Raw genomic sequence first — 16,553 nt, forward strand, 5'->3', positions numbered from 1 at the left:
GGGGGTCACGTTGCTAACTGCCGTAATTCCCCGAGAGTTCCCGAGAAAAGCTCGGGAAGGGGAAAGACGGCCGAAGGGACACGGCCTCGCTACTTCCTCATTAGTCCGACAACCCCAGGGATCAAAAGAGATTTCTCTAGAAGCCGACTTCCCAGGAAAGTGAAGCTTTAAAATATACCCACATACACCCATCTTTAAAATGATGTCCGGGAAAATTCCTAAATTCCTAAGAAGTCATCAACTGTAAGAGGCACCACTGATTTAAAATAAGCATGCCGTGGGGGTGCCCAGCTGGTGACCTCACGGAGCAAGATCCGTGGAGTGTGCGACTCTTGATCTCAGGGTCGTGGGTCCGAGCCCCACGCTGCATGGAGAGGTTACTTGAAAATAACCTTCTCTTGGTAGAGAAGCGGGGAAGGGGGAGAAAAGCTACTATTTTCAATGTTGCTCTCATGTTCCCAGAGCCACATCATCCCCCTTCTAGACATGTTAAAATGGATTACTTCACCTTTGGAAGTATAAACAGATATATTACTGCTTTAAAGCTAATGTCTGTAAGATATCACAGGGCGCTAGGAATATTAATATTTCAAGGCATGAAGCACCTTAGGGAGAGACAGGGGTGTTGATCTTTTTGTCACATACGGCCCTTCCGATTCCCATGACTGATATTCCCGGGTGTGTAGCTTCTCCCAAAGACAGAGCCAGATGTGACCCAGGCTCTAAGAATTCTGCAGGGTAGGAAGGGTCTCCAACAACTCATGGTCTCCTAGTCTTACGTTACAGGTGATACTGTGTATGACGGGGCTGACAGCTGGTTAGGATGGCCAACTCCCAGGGTGCTGCCACCCCCTCCCAGAATCTTTTATATCACATCTCAAAACACGTATGAGGACAGCAGTGAGGAGAATACCCTTTTAGGGATCAGAAGCTTTTCTGAATTTAGTCAACAAGGAGTAAACTTCCGTCCCGTCTTTTCCATTTGATGTTCTCCATCCACTCATGATCTTCGGGGCACAGCAATTTCAGGGGGGCCAACCTAAGACTGGGGAGTGGCTTCCCACGCTCATCACACAGGGGTACGGTGGGGGTGATGCCCTTGGGCCGAGAATCAGGACACAAAAATACTGGCGGAGTGTGCCCATCCTGGGTGATCTTACATCATCAGGACAACAGCGAACGGGTAGTTCGGCAGTGTTTCCTGACTCCAGGACAACGTGGTCGCGGCCCTCACTCAACACTTGGAGCTGAAGCGCTTGTGTCCGCTCTCAGGGGTCGCTGCGTCCTGTCCTCCCGCCCGGTGGGGAGGGCCCGAGCCTGGCTTCACACCCTCCTCCTCCAGGAACGAGGGCGGAGTTCTCAGGCCTCCACCTGCCCCCGAGGGGCCACGCGCGCGCCCACCTGTTGGCCACGATGCTGGGGTAATAGGCCTTCTGGTTCTCGTCCACCTTCAGGTCGCTCTGGCGGATGAAGCGCTCCTGCTCCTCGAAGGCGCGGATGACGCTGACGCCCAGCAGGGTCTCGTTGAAGTGGGAGTACACCGGGGAGCGGCTCACCGACTCCAGGCGCTTCAGCTGCCGCGACGAGGCCACGTAGAACCTCTGGGGGAAGAGAACGGACCGGGCAGTGGGCAAAGCTCCTCTCATGCTGCCGGGTCCCCGGAGCTGCGCTGGAGAAAGCCTGGACCTGCACGATACCTCCGGGAGGTGGCAGGTGGGTGCTCGCCGCATGCACAGAGGTGACAGTGACAGCAGCTAATGTTCAGGCAGAGCTCCCCCTCCTAGCACAGTTCTTAATTTTTTTTTTTCTCAAAGATTTTATTCATTTATTTGTGAGAGAGAGAGAGAGAGCCCACATGCTGGGGCAGAGGGAGAGGGAGAAGCAGGCTTCCCGCTGAGCAGGGAGTCTGTCGTGGACTCGAAACCAGGACCTTGAGATCATGACCTGAGCCGAAGGCAGACTCTTCACCGACAGAGCCAGCCAGACACCGCAATCCTAGCACAGTTGCAAGTAGTTCCAGAGATCGGCTCATGGGACTCGGACTGGAAATCCGGCAGGCACTCATTCCTGCTGACGCTCAGTAAACCAGAAAGATCGCTAGGCTCTCCCCTCAGGTCACGCGGCTACCAGTGGCCGAGCTGGGGTCTGGCCTCAGAGAACCTGGCTGTGAGGCGCGACAGCGTGCCTGATGCCACTCATCTCGGGGGCTGGATGGCCCCAGTGGCGGGCTTTGGGTACAGGTTTGGAGGACATCCAGGCCTCCACCTGACCCCATGGGCAGACGCCTATAGGCTCTGCTCCTGCCCTAACCAGACCAGACAGAACAGAAGCAACTCGCCCCCTGGACGCTTCGAGGAGCCATGCACAGAGCGCGGCCTGGTCCTTTGAGAACACTGAGTTCTCGTGGCCTTGGTCTGCCTGTCGGTACACACAGACCGGCGTCCCTGTTCCAGAGGTGCTCAAGATCTCACGTAAATGCAGCCGCCCCACAAGCGCTAGAGCCAGACAGTTGAGCAAGACCCAAAAACACAGGGTGGCCAGGGACATGGCCTCCCGGCCTCCCAGGGCCGCTCTGGGGTGGGGACCTTCCACAGAGAGCAGGAAACCTGTGTGGGGGGCTCTGAGGTCAGCAGCTTCCTTCCAGATGGCAGCGCACACGGTAACTGGCACCCACACCTGGGTGGCCTTCGGGGCCCTGACAACTCTTGGCTAACCCAGGCCCACGCCAGCCCGGGCGGTCCCAGGATGGTGGCTCTGCCAGCCCCTGAGGACAGGTCAGGTGACAGCTCACTGCCATGAACCAACTCCGGACGCCTTGGCCCTGCGGGATCTGCCCCGTGACCATCAGCCGTGACGCCTCCTCCCTCTGGCTTTCTTTCTAAATATCCCGGATGGAAGTCATTCCCGAGAGTCTTCCCTGTTCAACTTATCCCACTTATCCTGGGCTCAGAATTTTTACCACAGAAAGCTAATCTGAGATGTATTTGTGTTTAAACTCAGTTTTTTAAAAAAAAAGAGCAACTGTTAGCTTCCCTTTTAAGCTCCATTCCAGGAGACGTAATTCACGCCCCAGACTCACTCACTCTTTCAGAGACCAAGGGCCTGGTGCTCCTGGGTAGGAGGAACGCTCAACACGCCCCTGCCTGAGACATGCGGCGCCTTGGGGGCTAAGCTGTCGGACCTGTGGCCGGGAGGCTTTCACGGATGCCGAAACAGCTCACAAACCAGAAATGTCTCCTTTAGGCAACAAGGAAGCCCCAACACAATTCCACATTGTCCTACCTCTTGCATCACCTTTATATAAAAATGACTTGCTTCTGAATTAAAACAGTAATGGATACCCATTTAAACGCTGGGAAGGGGATGATACAGATTAAATAAAAATTAAATACCCGGGGTGCCTGGGTGGTACAGCCAGTTAAGTATGCAACTCTTGGTTTCGACTCAGGTCATGATCTCTGGCTTCATGGGATCGAATGCTACATCGGGCTCTGTGCTCAAAGCAGAGTCTGGTTGGGACTCTCTCCCCCTCTCCCGGAGTGCCTCCCTCCCAGTCTCTCTCTCTCTCTAAAATAAATAAATAGTTTTAAAAAAACCCTGTATTACATCCATGACTCTGAAATTTATTCCAGTCTCAGTGTAAAACCTTTAGATCTTTTCTGATGAGAGAGAACGTATGTACATCTAAAACCCACTTTTTCTTCAAGATACAGCATACATTTACATTACACTGGAAAATGCACCCAAATCTCCACAGCTTGGTGAATTTTATACTTAGTTACACCTGCACATCCACTACCTGACCAAAATCTACAACATCTCTAGCATCCGAGAAAGTTCTTGAGACTTCCGGGTCAAAAACCCCAAGGTGTTTCTCGTTTGGGGCTATCAGAAACCAAGATGCTAAAAATATTCTAGCACCCTCTTTTTTTTCTGGATGCATTCTCATTTCTTTTGCATATACACTAAGAAGAGAGTACAGCTGGGTTGTAGGGTAAGGATATATTTAGTTAAAAGCCATTAAAAAAAACCACACTTGGTGGCTCAGGTGGTTAAGTACCCAACTCTTGGTTTTGGCTCAGGTCATGATCTTGGGGTTACGTGACTGAGCCCCACATCAGGCTCCAGGCTCAATATGGAGTTTGCCTCAGTCTCTCTCTCTCCCTCTGTATCTGCCCTTCCCCGTGACTCGCACACACACTCTCTCAAAGAGATATGTGAATCTTTAAAAAAAATAAAAATAAGAAAATAAAAAAATTCTTTCATAATCCCAGCCCTTAGAGACACGATATTTTCTTCTTGCTGTTTCCCTTTCCAGCCGTCACACGTGCTCTATGCCTGCTTAGCTGTCATGACAGGCCATATACAACAGGACCCTTTGCTGAACTGTCCTTGTTGTTTAAAAATAATACCAACGTTATACCAACAGCATCTCCCTCATCGTCCGGCTCACGGATAGCAGATCCCATCACAGAATGGCTGCACAGCGGCTCAAGGTCCTGCTGCTGGCAGCTGTGTGAGCTGCTGTAAATGCAGCAAGTGGCCCGTTTGGTTCTTCTGAACTGGGTGCCTCAGGGAAATGCACAGCAAGGGTATGAACAAAGGTCCTATTTTTTGCAAATGCAGCAGATCGAAGTTTCTAAAAAAGCTGGCACCCGTTTAAGGATAACACAACGAGGGTGCGAGAACCAGACTCGCTTGCTGTGGTTCCACCTGCGTTTCTACTCCCCAACCACTGGGCTGCAACGTGGTGGAGTGTGGGGGTGTGGCGGGCTGGACCGAGGCCTCTGGACCTGGCACGAGCAGACACAGTGCAGCCTGAATATGGAGCGCTTCGCAGTTCTCACTCCTCTTCCGGGCTGCAGTCATTAGGCTCCCATCTAAACAACTAATCCCCTGGCAACTGTGCTGCTGCTAAGCTTTTCAGGGCAAAAAGGGGCAGTGCAGCATTGAGGTCACCAACACAACAGAGAGACGTGAGTTCGCACTCCCAGCTCTGCCACCAGGCCCTCGACACGCTCACCTACAGCTGCAAGCACCGTTTATGCTGCAGTAACCTAAGGGGCCACAAGGACTCAGCGGTCACATGCTCCCTTGCTCTGTTCCCTTTCCTTGGTCTTGTTTTCTGAACTACAGATTGATGGCTGGAGCTTTAGCAGCTGCCGTGGGCCAGGAGATCAACTTAAGAATGAAGGCTTATGTGAGGACGGGAGAAGAAAAAAAAAAAGCAGTGATATTAACAGTCCAGGATAGTAAGAGACTTACTGTACCAGCCCTGAATGGCCCACTTCTACATTTCTACTGGGAGAGAGAAAGACAGATGTCTATCCTGCTTAAGGTGCTATTGCTCACATCTCCACTTTCTGCAGGGGGCTTACAACCTAAAGAATTTCATAACACTCTTAATTTTAATAGTAGTAAAATTGCTATACGCTATTTTTGTTATAAATTTTTATAATTTATATATATATATACACACACACACGCTCTGATAGGTATTTAAAGTGGACAAAAACAAATCCAACCTTCCTCCAGGAAATCCCCAACAACTCCAAGGTGGGGAAATGGTCAGGTGAAGTGAGCCCTTAGCTCACACGGAAGTAGTGTACACAGCCGGGGCCCTCCTGCTCCCCGAGACCCCACCTCTCACCTGGACGAAGAAGTAGATGAGGCCCAGCGGCGGGATGATGATGGCGGCCATGGGTGTGGCCAGCAGGATGATGATGCAGGCGCCGATGACGTTGAACAGGGAGCCCATGAACATCTTGATGACCTGCGGGATCATCGAGTCCACCGTGTCCAGCTCCTTGGAGAAGCGGTTCACCAGGTTCCCGCTGGGGGTGCGCTCGAAGAAGCTCATGGGGGACCGGAAGACGTTGTGTAGCAGGTCCAGATGCAGGCGGCGGGAAGCGAAGATGCCCCCGATGGAGACCACCATGGAGTAGCCGAACACCGAGATACCTACAAATACTCTCACGGTAAACACCGCGATGGGACAAGGGCCGGGAGCAGGGAGGAGTGGCCGTGCGGACACAAGCTTCTAAGACTCTCAGCTTCTAAGAATGACGACCATGACGAGGAGGACAGTAGTGCCTACTGTTTACTGAGGACTCACTATGGATTCAACACTATGCAGGAGTTTTACGTGCATCTACTTCTCACACTGACTCCATGTAAAGCCTCTTAGCACCCATTTTATGGAGGACACTCAAGGTCAGACAGGTGAACTCCTTTGCCCTCAACAGAGTCAGCCAACTGGCAGCAGAGCTGCGGTTCTGATCCAGGCAGCTGCTCCAAGGTCATGCTGATATTCCCTGTCCCACACTCCTCCAGGCCAGTGCCATGCAACAGAACTTTCTGTGATGTATTTCTAAAATGGGGGAAACGGTAGCTGCTACCTCTCGGCCCTGGTCTGCAAAAACCCACAGAAGTGTCCAGAACATAAGCAGACACTGAGGAAGGGCTCATAGCAGCTGTCACTATTAATGCTGCTGTGTTTGGGGACCTTAATGGGCCCAACGGAAGGGTAAACAGGGTTTCTCAACTTCCTCATTGCTGACATTTAAGGACAGATCATTCTCTGTTATGGGGGCTGTGCTGAGCACTGCGGGCTGCCCAGCGACATCCCTGGCCTCTGCATGCCAGGAACACCCCCAATCAAAGCGGTGATGGCTCTAAGGACCTCCAGACATGGCTAGATGTCCCCGTGGGACAGCACAGTCTGCACCAAGAACCACCAGACTGACCCAATTCCCACCCTCAGATGGCACAGAGAAGCCCACAAATTAGAGTCTACAGAAGCCCCTTGCAGAGCAACAAGGGGCGAGGGGGCATTGCCCGCCAATGCTCCAGGGTGGGTCAGGGGGGCTGCTGTTCTCAACTTTGCTCATCTGTGAAATGGGCATGTCGAGAGCATCTCTCCATCTCCTAGGGGCCTGTGAAACAAAGCACTCAAGAAATAATCACTCTGTAAGTATCTGAGTGTCTGCGAAGGGACAGGTACTGTTCATGTGAGTTTGGCTTAGTTTGAGGGGTCCAGAAAACACTCACAAACGGGGAGACTAAACTCCATAATAAGACATGGAAGAAACCGTTCCAAGTGTTCAAATTGGCCAGGGGAGGGGCCCCCACCTTGCGAAATGCCCAGGGCTCCATAGACGCTCAGCCGGACTTTAGTGTGCTCCTGGGTCCCGTTGACGATGGGGTCATCGGTCCAGAGGCTGAGCCAATAGTTAGAGGCCAGAGCAGCAACGTGGTTACACAGGAAAAGGAAGATGCTCAGAAAGGAGATGAAAAGTCCGATCGCCTTCATGTAGTCCCAGTACACGGACAGCTTGACCTGCAGAGCCGGGGAGAGAAGGCTTGTGCAGGTGCTCCCGCCACCGCACCCCGAGGGCAGGCACTCCGGCAGCAGCTGGGCCATCCTGTTCCCCCGACCCCCACCTACGCTCGTAATCATGGCACATCCCCCTTAGTTACTTGACAAAGTCAGCACGAGATAAAGTCAAGGTCTCTGCCCTTATGGAGCTCCCAGTCAAGTGGCAAGACAGGCTTTCGGCGACCAGATCGACGCGTAATTACAGAGCAGGGCTGGTGCCGTGCAGGATTCCACATACATCCAGGCAGATGCAAGAGAAGCATCCCGACCTCTCGCGATCCTGCGCCACCTCTCAGGGGTGGCTTGTTTCTGTGTGTACTTATTCTTCTTTTAAATGTTCTATTCCCTATTTTTTTTTTAAACATACCACATGCATTTTTAAAAATAAACTTGGGATCATTACCATAAATGGAAAATTACTGACAGGTGCCCAAAATAGAGGACTGTAAAACACATACAACAAAACAAGAGCTTGAAAGCAATTCTCCCGGTGACAGAGAGAAGCTGGCGATTTCTTAGCACTATGGACTTGAACATCGCGTCCCTCCAAGTTTGTGTGCTGGGACTCTAACCTCTGGTGTGATGTACGCAGAGGAAGGGCCGGTGGGAAGCGGTCAGATCGTGAGGATGGAGCCCTCACAGTGGGATTAGTGCCTTTAACAAAGGGGCTCCGGAGAGCTCCCTCACCCCTTCCCAACACTGAGGACACGGGCAGCAGACTGCGGTCCCTGAGCCTCCCTCGGAGCGAGCCCTCACCGGGCGCCACAAGTGCTGGCCAGCCTCTAGGACGTGTGGGCAATAAAAGTGGGTTGCTCCTGAGTCACCCGGCAGCCCCAATGTTAGAGCAGCCCCAATGGACTGAGACCTGAGACACGCGAGAAAGATAAACGGGACTTTCTCACATTGGAATCATTAGGGCTGCCAGAGAAACAGAAGCACACGAATCCCACCACACACATGTACGTGCGCGCGCACACACACACACACACACACACACAGTCACATGAGGTGAAGTGACAGAGGTGTTATCTCACAGAGAACTTCATCTGATCTACAACTTCCCGCACCGTGGGAAGGCGTGGTATGAAGCATCCGGGTTACCCAGAACCAGCAGAGGCCCCCAGCTGCTCGGAGGAGGTGGCGGTCAGTACGGCAGAGGCTCCAAACGCCGCCAGCCCTGGAGTCAGACCGCCAGGGTTCCCATTCTAACTCTGCTGCCCCTTGACTGTGACCTTGGGCAAGTCATCTAGGCTCTGCCGCCTGTTTCCGGCACTGGAAAAGAGCCCTTTCACAGGCTCGTGGAGAGACAAGATGCAACATCCACGAAGCGTTCTGCAAGGACCTGGTGTGCAGTGACTTGAGCCACAGCCCTCTCCGGGGCAGCCGGCCCTCACCTGCCCTGTTTGAGCCTTGTCCGCCTCCACCAGCTTCCACGCGCCCTCTTTCTTGGCCCCGGCTCTCTGCAGCTCAGCCGTGCTGGTGTGCTGGTGGCTGACGTCCCTGCTGTACGAGGAGGAGTTGCTGAGCTGTCTGGGGAAACCAAGGCACATGGGGTCATCAGCTTTATACAGATCAAGACACATTATCACAGATCACATGGCCCCAAGCTCTCTTTGGAGACCTCCTCAAGCCAGTCCATCCACCTGCCGATTTGTGACCCTGGCGAATGACACGGGTGGATGGGGGTGTGCTGTGTGCACACGTGTGGGCACACGTGTAGGAACACCCTCTCTCGGCCACGGCTCAGAACCACAAGGGCAAAGGGACGGGGTGTGATTTCCATCCTGCTTGCTAACGCTCCCTTGCGCCTTCTTGGTTTGCATGTGTCAATGAAGCAAGCTCGCAGGCTGGAGGCCCGGGATGCTGGGAACAGGGGGCTCCAGTTAGGAAGCGAAGATGGTAATACAGGCCCAAAGGAATGGAATCCTGCCAACAGCCGTGTAAGCTTCGAAGCGGATCCTTCCTCATCTTCAGATGAGGCCCCAGCCTGGCAGACACCTGCTGTGACTTGTGCAAGGCCCAGAGTGGAGGAGCCAGCTGAGCTGTGCCCAGACTTCCCAAGCCACAGACTTCGAAGTCATCTGTTACATAGCAACCGATATGCCCAGTGCTCCCTGTGCTTGTGCTCAGTCCACCCACAGTTCTCCCCAGCCAGCCTCTCACCGTCACCGCCCCTAGGTCCCAGGACCACTTGGAGGTGCTGCCTTGTCTCGGTTTTCCTAGCAAATTCTCAGAAGGCAGCAACCATGACTGATCCCACTGGCCACCTGCCTGAACCCCGGCAGTGCTCCTGCACGCCCTGGGCAAGACCCTATTCTACGTGATTCACACACATACACCCAGCTCACCACCCTGACAGGTACACCAACAGAGGGGGAGATATTTCCACCTATCCCATAGGATTAAAAACCAGAGTCGGGGCGCCCCACCCTTGGTTTCAGCTGAGGTCATGATCTCCGGGTACTGAGAATCGAGCCCCACACTGGGCTCCGTGCTAAGTGCAAGGTTTGCTTGAGATTCTCTCCCTCTGCCCCTCCAAACTCTCTCCCTCTGCCCCACTAGCACTCTCTCTAATAAATAAAATCTTGAAAAAAAAAAAAATCAGATTCTAGGAGGGTACCGTGGGCAGTGTTCTAAAGGGCAGAGCTGCTCACGCCAGTTTCGTCTGGGTTCGTCCCCAGCCTCATTTCTGTGAAACCTCCTGACGCCAGGGAAGTGACTGCAGGCAGCCCCAGCACAAGCAATAGTGTGAGTGCTCTTTACTGGGTACTGAGGGAGGAAAAGCACTGTGCTAAGTGTGTCACATGCGCTATGCATGGAGGGCCTACCCCCAGCCCTCTGCGGTAGGCACACCACAGACCCTATCTGACAGGTAAGGAAACTGAGGCACAGAGCGGGTAAGCCACAAAGTCCACAGAAAGCTGCCCACTAAATCCTTAAGAATCTAGCTGAGAGCAACCTCCTTTACAGCAGCAAAAGCACAGAACTTTGGAGCGCTGGCTCAGAGGCAGGGCTTGGGTTCAAGTCCAAGCTCAGCTTCCGTCTGGCTGTGTGACTTGGGGAGAGCACTCTACTTGCTCACCTATCAAGTGGGTAGACAGGAGTCACCACCTGCAGGTTCAAGAGACTGCACAGGGCTTGGCACCGTGCCTGGCTCCGAAGGGTGCGTACAGCGTCATGGTCACTACTACTGTGACTATTTTGGCTCACATGCTGGCCCTAAAGGCCTGAACACTGCAGGCCCCTCTCAATGACTTGAGCAGAGACCCACCTCTTGCAGGGACCTTGAGCATCCCAAGTGCAGACAGACGGTTACCTCCTGAGGCCTGTGTGAGCCGTGGCCCCCGAGGAGAGCAGTGTGGCACCCTACCCTCCTTCAGGCCCCTGAAACATGAGGCCCCATAGCAATTTGGGGAAGGAGGCAGAAAACCTCCATCTTCCAGGACCCTGGGGAACTCAGGCATTCTTCAGTAGGTCACACAAGCTGCTGGTACCCTTGTTCCTTTTCTCTCCCCGCAGGCAGGGGACAGAAGCAGGGACCTGCAGAGTCTACACCAACAGGTGTCCCTCTCCGCTCATACCTCTGCAGCTGTTTTCCTGTGACATCTGTCACCAGCATGCCATTCTCCATCTGCTTCCCCTCCTTCCCTGGACTGCTGACACTTGTCAACCCTGGCAGGAGAGAGGAAAGGGGGAAGTTGTGGTTTCCCGAGCTGGACGCCAAGACCACAGGCATTTAGGAAAACCTGTCACTTGGATGGGACATGGCAGATAACCTGGCCACCAGGAAGCTCAGGAAGCAAGACATGCTTGGCTGAGGCCACAGACAGGCTCCTGACACAGGGGCAAGAGGCCTGTAGAGCCAGCTGGCTTCCGTGGGGGCAGAGACAGTGACTTGCAAGCATCCCGAGGGTCCCAGGAGCGTCGGAGGCTGGGCCTGAGTATGTGGCTATCCCAGCGGCAGGCGACAGGTATAACATAGCTCGGTTGACAGCATCAGAGTCGCACAGAACTTAGTCCAAGGGGCCAGGATGCAAGGAGCCAGGTGAGGAAGAGCACACAGCCGTCTGGTCCCCAAGCAACCCAAACAAGGGTGATAGTCAAGCACCCCCGAGTTTTGACAAAGGCGTCAGCCAACAGGCGGGTCCCAGAGGGTACCCCGCCCTGCGCCCCAGTGCCAAGAGTTAACCCAGACCACGGGGAGGCCCAGAAGTCTGGGGTAGAGGTTACCTGGAGCACTGCCATTTCCTTCAACAACAGGTAGAGCCACCCTGAGGCACACCAGCCAGCCAGCGGCCCCAGTCCCAGGAATCACGCCCCCGGCATCAACGCTCATCCCCAGAACCTCACTGACAGTGGCTAACACTGAATGAGTGGCGGCCCTGTGCTCTGCTGAAACACATCATCTCCCTTCATTATTCCAACCACTCAGGGATGCGTCATCATTACCCCAGCCCGGCTCTGATCTCACACTGGTGCCAGGAGAGAGAAAGCCTCCAGCAGAGATGTGGCGTAGGGCTCCCCAGGGCTGGCCCGGAAGAGGAGGGGAGGGTGTGCAGGGAAGAAGTCCCAGAAGGGGACTACTATGCAGCTCTGGCAGTGACAGGGTGACTCTGGGAACACGCTGACAGAACATGAACTGATATCAAATGCATAAAGACAGGCTCTTTCGGATGACAGTCATGGAAGAAATAGAAGAACAGACAGCGGGGCGGAGCACCATGGGGGGTGCGGTTGGGGGCGGGGCAACTCTGAACCGGTGATTTGCCATCTTGGTTGTGAACGACGCAGGCACCTGCGCACCCAGGGATGCCCCTGGCCCGGCTCTGGTTCCTGCCAGAGTCTGCGTGCAGGGAGGCCGGGCCCCCATGCAGAGTGAGAATGCAGTCAGGAACGGAGTGCTCTCTCCCTGTCTAGCTCTGTGTGTGGAAGGGAAGCAATAAACATCTCTGAGACTCGAAGGGCAAGTGACCACAGCTGCTCCTTTTGTAAGTGGGAGGATGAGTGAGGCCACATGTGGCGCTTGGGAAGTGACAGGCCACGGCAGGGCTTGGCACTACTCGCCTTATTAAACACGTTCTATGGGTAATTCTGGCCGGTAGCCAAGATAGAAATTCATCGCTTTACACGTTTCTTTTTTAACGGCAGCATCTTTTCTGCTTAAATTTAGAAAAATAGAGAACTAAATTTAACCAAAAAGAAGAGTAACAACAAGCAGGGCTTTCGATGCAGAGTATGCAGTCCGGGCTCACTGCACTGGAGGCCCAGGCCTGGCCTTGACCAACTCTCTCTGTGCCCGGGCAGGGGTGTTTGAAAACATTCCCAGAGACCTAACCCCATGGCAGGGGCTCCAGAGAGCTCCTTGCTCCCACCTGGCTATGCAGGCCAGCCTCTGTAAGCTGCAGGCTTCCCTTCTGTTCCTCGCTCAGGATGAGCCATAAGGTCTGTGGGAGACCTCACGGGGTCCTCCCATAACCCCCTTTCCCTACCCAATTAGCCCACAGATTGATACACCTGTGGGGACAGCTGGAAAATTCTCCTCTGCAAGGGGAGGGACCAAGAATCCTAGAAGGCAATGGGAACATGGGTCGGTCCACCTCTCCGTCTGCCTTCTTTGCAAGGAATCAGCTCTTCCCTCTTCCTACTGTCTTGGCAGACCCAAGGTCAGCCCATCAGAGTCCCTTCCCCAGGACTATGAACCATCAGTGGCCCCGAGGACCAAAGACAGTTCTGGCTGATCTGTCCTAAAGGTGTCTGATTCCCGGAGTTCCCATTTCCTGAGTCCTCCTTGTTCGGTCTGGCCTCTGATTTCTGAGTGATCTGCTTCCCCTTCCAGTAAATACCCTTGTTGAAGAGGCAGGAGCCAGCTTCTGTGGCTTACAAAAGAGCCCTCTGACCCTCAGCTGCACGCTGCTGCGGCAGGCAGGAGGGATGGGTCCGCCCCGGCGGCTGGTTCATGCCTTTGCCTCACCAGAGGGATCCGGGGCAGCCTTCCACAGTGAAACTCTGCTAGAAGACATTCCCCACCCCCGTCCCCCTGCGTGCCCACGGCCACCTGTGGTAATTCCATCAGGCACGCATCGCCCTGTCCTACTTTGGTCTGCTGGGGTCCTGACCATGCCCAGGAGGTGACAGGGGGATCGTGATGGTCACACGGCGGGCCATTCACTGTCCACCCACTATGTGCCAAGCATTCTGCGAAGAGGATCTCCGCCAAGGCATGCTCATCACGGCCCTCTGACCAACAGAACAGTAACGCTTTGCCCAGGCCTCCCAGCTGAGGAACAAGAAATCTGGGGGTTCAGACCATCTCCCCAAGTGCCCACTGCAAAGTGTGGCACATAGTAGGTGCCCAGAAGTGCTGGATGAATGGAAGGGGACAGAAATACAGATGGTCAAGGGCCTCTTTCTGAATACACAGCACCAGGCCCGGTCTGCCCACATCCTCCTCCTGCAAGCACAGCTACTTGTAACCCCCAGGTCACTGACCTTCCCCTACCTCAACCACCACTTTGCCACCTGAGAATTCACGAGATCCAGGAAGTATTAAGAACCAAGCCAACACTCCCTCCTGGAACCGCCATTTAAATGCCCAGAGGGGATGGATGGAGGTCCTCTCCTAAGGCTGAGGAGCAGAGATGGCCAAGGCACCTGCCACCCTCAGTATCCCCATCGCACACGTACTGGGATGGTCCCAACAAGCACACTGCACGGGGCCAGCTCTTTCGCTAAAGATGATCAATGTGTTTAGACATAAGAAGATCTAGAAAAAGGCAGGCCAACCCTCAGACTCTACACCTGGTTTCACAGCAGCAGAAGGAAAAGAGTCAAGAGCTACAGCCGGGCAGGGCAGGTGTGGCGGCTGGGAGACAAGACAGCACAGGCCTTGGCTCTGGCTCACAACCTTCAGATCTTTGATGACAGATGCTGTTTATGAGCAGGGCCTGGGCTGTACACTGCCTTCTGAGCCAGACGCACATGGAGCCAAGAAAAGGGGAAGAGAAGGTGGTTTGGCACAGATGTTATCTTGGGCCCTCCCAGGCTGGGACGAGGACGCCTTCTCAGAGTTCTCACAGCCCCCCAGGCTTGCTTCCATCACTGCATTGAGCACCACCGCACCCTTGGTTATTTGGCATATGTCTCCCCCAATAGAGGGGAGACACCCTCAAGACTGTGAGCTCTTGAGAACAGAGTAGGTCTTACCCACTACTTTATTCTCAGCTCCAGACACATCAGATGGCCATGTGTGGTTGCACAGGATGTTCACTGTACAATCCAAGGGGAACCCTTTCACTCAGTGGCTCAAGTATCAGGTTCCCCATGGCACACAGCAGGCACTCTGCATAAACCTGATATGCACATGGACAGACTAACAAATGAATGGCCGAGTGAACAAGCAGAGCTGATCTTCCAGTGCTACAACGGGCACCCCATGGGCCACCATGATGCCATCATAAGCCCAGGCCCACAAAGCTGGTTTCTAAGCCAGCCCTGGAGAAATGGTAATATCCGTGCATATTTTCTTCCAACCTGAGTATTTACACAGTTGTGTTAATGCCCAAAGCTTACATAGGACATGTCTTAAATAATCAAGGCATAATGTACTCATTTGTTTATTATCATACATTATACTGAGCATCTACTATGTGCCAGGCACTCTTCTCTGGTCGTGGGGATATAGAGGTAACCAAAAAGCCCTCATGGGGCTTAAACTTCAAGGGAGAGAACTCTTTCTTCAAGGGAGAGAACACACAAAAGAACAGATCCACAATTAGCTGTCAGGCAATGTTCAGAGCTACCAAGAAAACTAAAGCAGAGGAAGGAGGAATTGAAGGGGGCGGGGGCTGAGGGATGGTAGACAATAGTTAAGTTTTTGTTTTTGTTTTTAAAGCAAAGGCCCAAAACTTGTCATCTAATAAATGTTTCTTGAGTGCTTCCAGGTACCAGGTGTGAGGCTGTCATGCTGAGAAGCCTGGCACTGTCCCTGCTCTTGAACCTAGTAAGTACCACTCCCGGGTCTCCATGTCTAGCCAGTCACTTTGAGAAAGCCAGCACCTCAGAGCTCGCTGTTTATTCTCAAGAAGGTTCTGGAACTCTGCTTGGGCATGGGCCAGCAGGCCAGCCTCCCTCGAGGGAAGAATCCAAGTCACCGCTTTACAGTCAACGCTTCGTTTTTGACCAAAAACGGAATTGACCGGCTGCATCACCCAGCCCGATCCACCCGCGTCGGCCCAGAAAGTTCTCCATGCTCAAGTGGAAGAAATACGGCCACTGAGGACAGCCTAAAGGAATGTGCTGTGTGGACGAAGGACTCTCTGCAGCTGTTCAGTGTTTATGACAGATCCCGGTAATGGGGGGAGGTGCTGATGACCCACTGGTCAGAAAAGCAAGCAGGACTGACGGCTGAGAGTGCAGTGGATGCTGGTCCTCTCAGGAGGGAGGCCGAGGCAGGACGGACACTGACAGCCCCTCCTGCGGCTGGGCCAGGGGACGGACAGCCTTCTTCCTGGTTCTCTGCATTGTTCTGCAGTTTCTAACTGTCTAAAGCGAGCATGGGCTGATTTTATGATCAGTAAAAAAAGAAAAAAAAATCTTTCAGCAAAGATCTGAAAGACAGAGAAAATCAGTCACGAGCTTGAGGGAGGAATCGAGCAAGGGTCTGAGAGGTGGGCACACTGTCAGAGTAACAGTCCTTCTCCCCAGACCACAGGGAAGCACTGGGACACCGCGAGGCCAGGGCATGGCAGCGTTCTCAGCCTCAGCACTACAGATGCTCTGTTTTCTGGTGGGGGCGGGCCATGGGTGCTGTGCATAGTAGGCTACTTAGCAGCATCTCTGGTCTCTACCCTCTACGTACCAGCAGTCCATCCCCTCCCCCCGCAGTGGTCACAACCAAAAATGTCTCCAGACATTTCCATGTGTCCCAGGAGGCAAAAATGTACCCCGATTAAAACCACTGCTCCAGACTTTAGGTTCCTAATAAACCAGAGTAAACAGAAATAAATGTTCTTCACCTTCTGAGTACAAAGGATAATGAGGCAATATGTAACACTCTTTGTCACCTGGGGGCAAAAAAACAGGGAGACAAAAAGACAAAAAAAAAAGTTTCTGACCCATCAGTGTAATAAGTGCACCTGGGGAGGGGTCAGTATCTCCCCATCCTAGGCTGATTTCC

The 16,553-nt window shown here is 53.5% G+C and overlaps 1 protein-coding gene across 1 annotated transcript in view; it reads right to left on the reverse strand.

The window, feature by feature from the left end:
- ABCC1 (ATP binding cassette subfamily C member 1) overlaps nt 1–16,553 on the reverse strand; it is a 129,236-nt gene that overhangs the window by 9,386 nt on the left and 103,297 nt on the right. Inside the window, exons 20-24 of the mRNA XM_059153924.1 lie at nt 10,960–11,050; nt 8,773–8,908; nt 7,132–7,339; nt 5,651–5,961; nt 1,402–1,601 (exon numbers count right to left, since the gene is read on the reverse strand). Coding sequence (XP_059009907.1) covers nt 1,402–1,601; nt 5,651–5,961; nt 7,132–7,339; nt 8,773–8,908; nt 10,960–11,050 — 946 coding nt within the window. The remainder of the gene's footprint in view (nt 1–1,401; nt 1,602–5,650; nt 5,962–7,131; nt 7,340–8,772; nt 8,909–10,959; nt 11,051–16,553) is intronic.

Source organism: Mustela lutreola, chromosome 17 (assembly GCF_030435805.1).
Source record: "Mustela lutreola isolate mMusLut2 chromosome 17, mMusLut2.pri, whole genome shotgun sequence".
NCBI classification, from domain to species: domain Eukaryota; kingdom Metazoa; phylum Chordata; class Mammalia; order Carnivora; family Mustelidae; genus Mustela; species Mustela lutreola.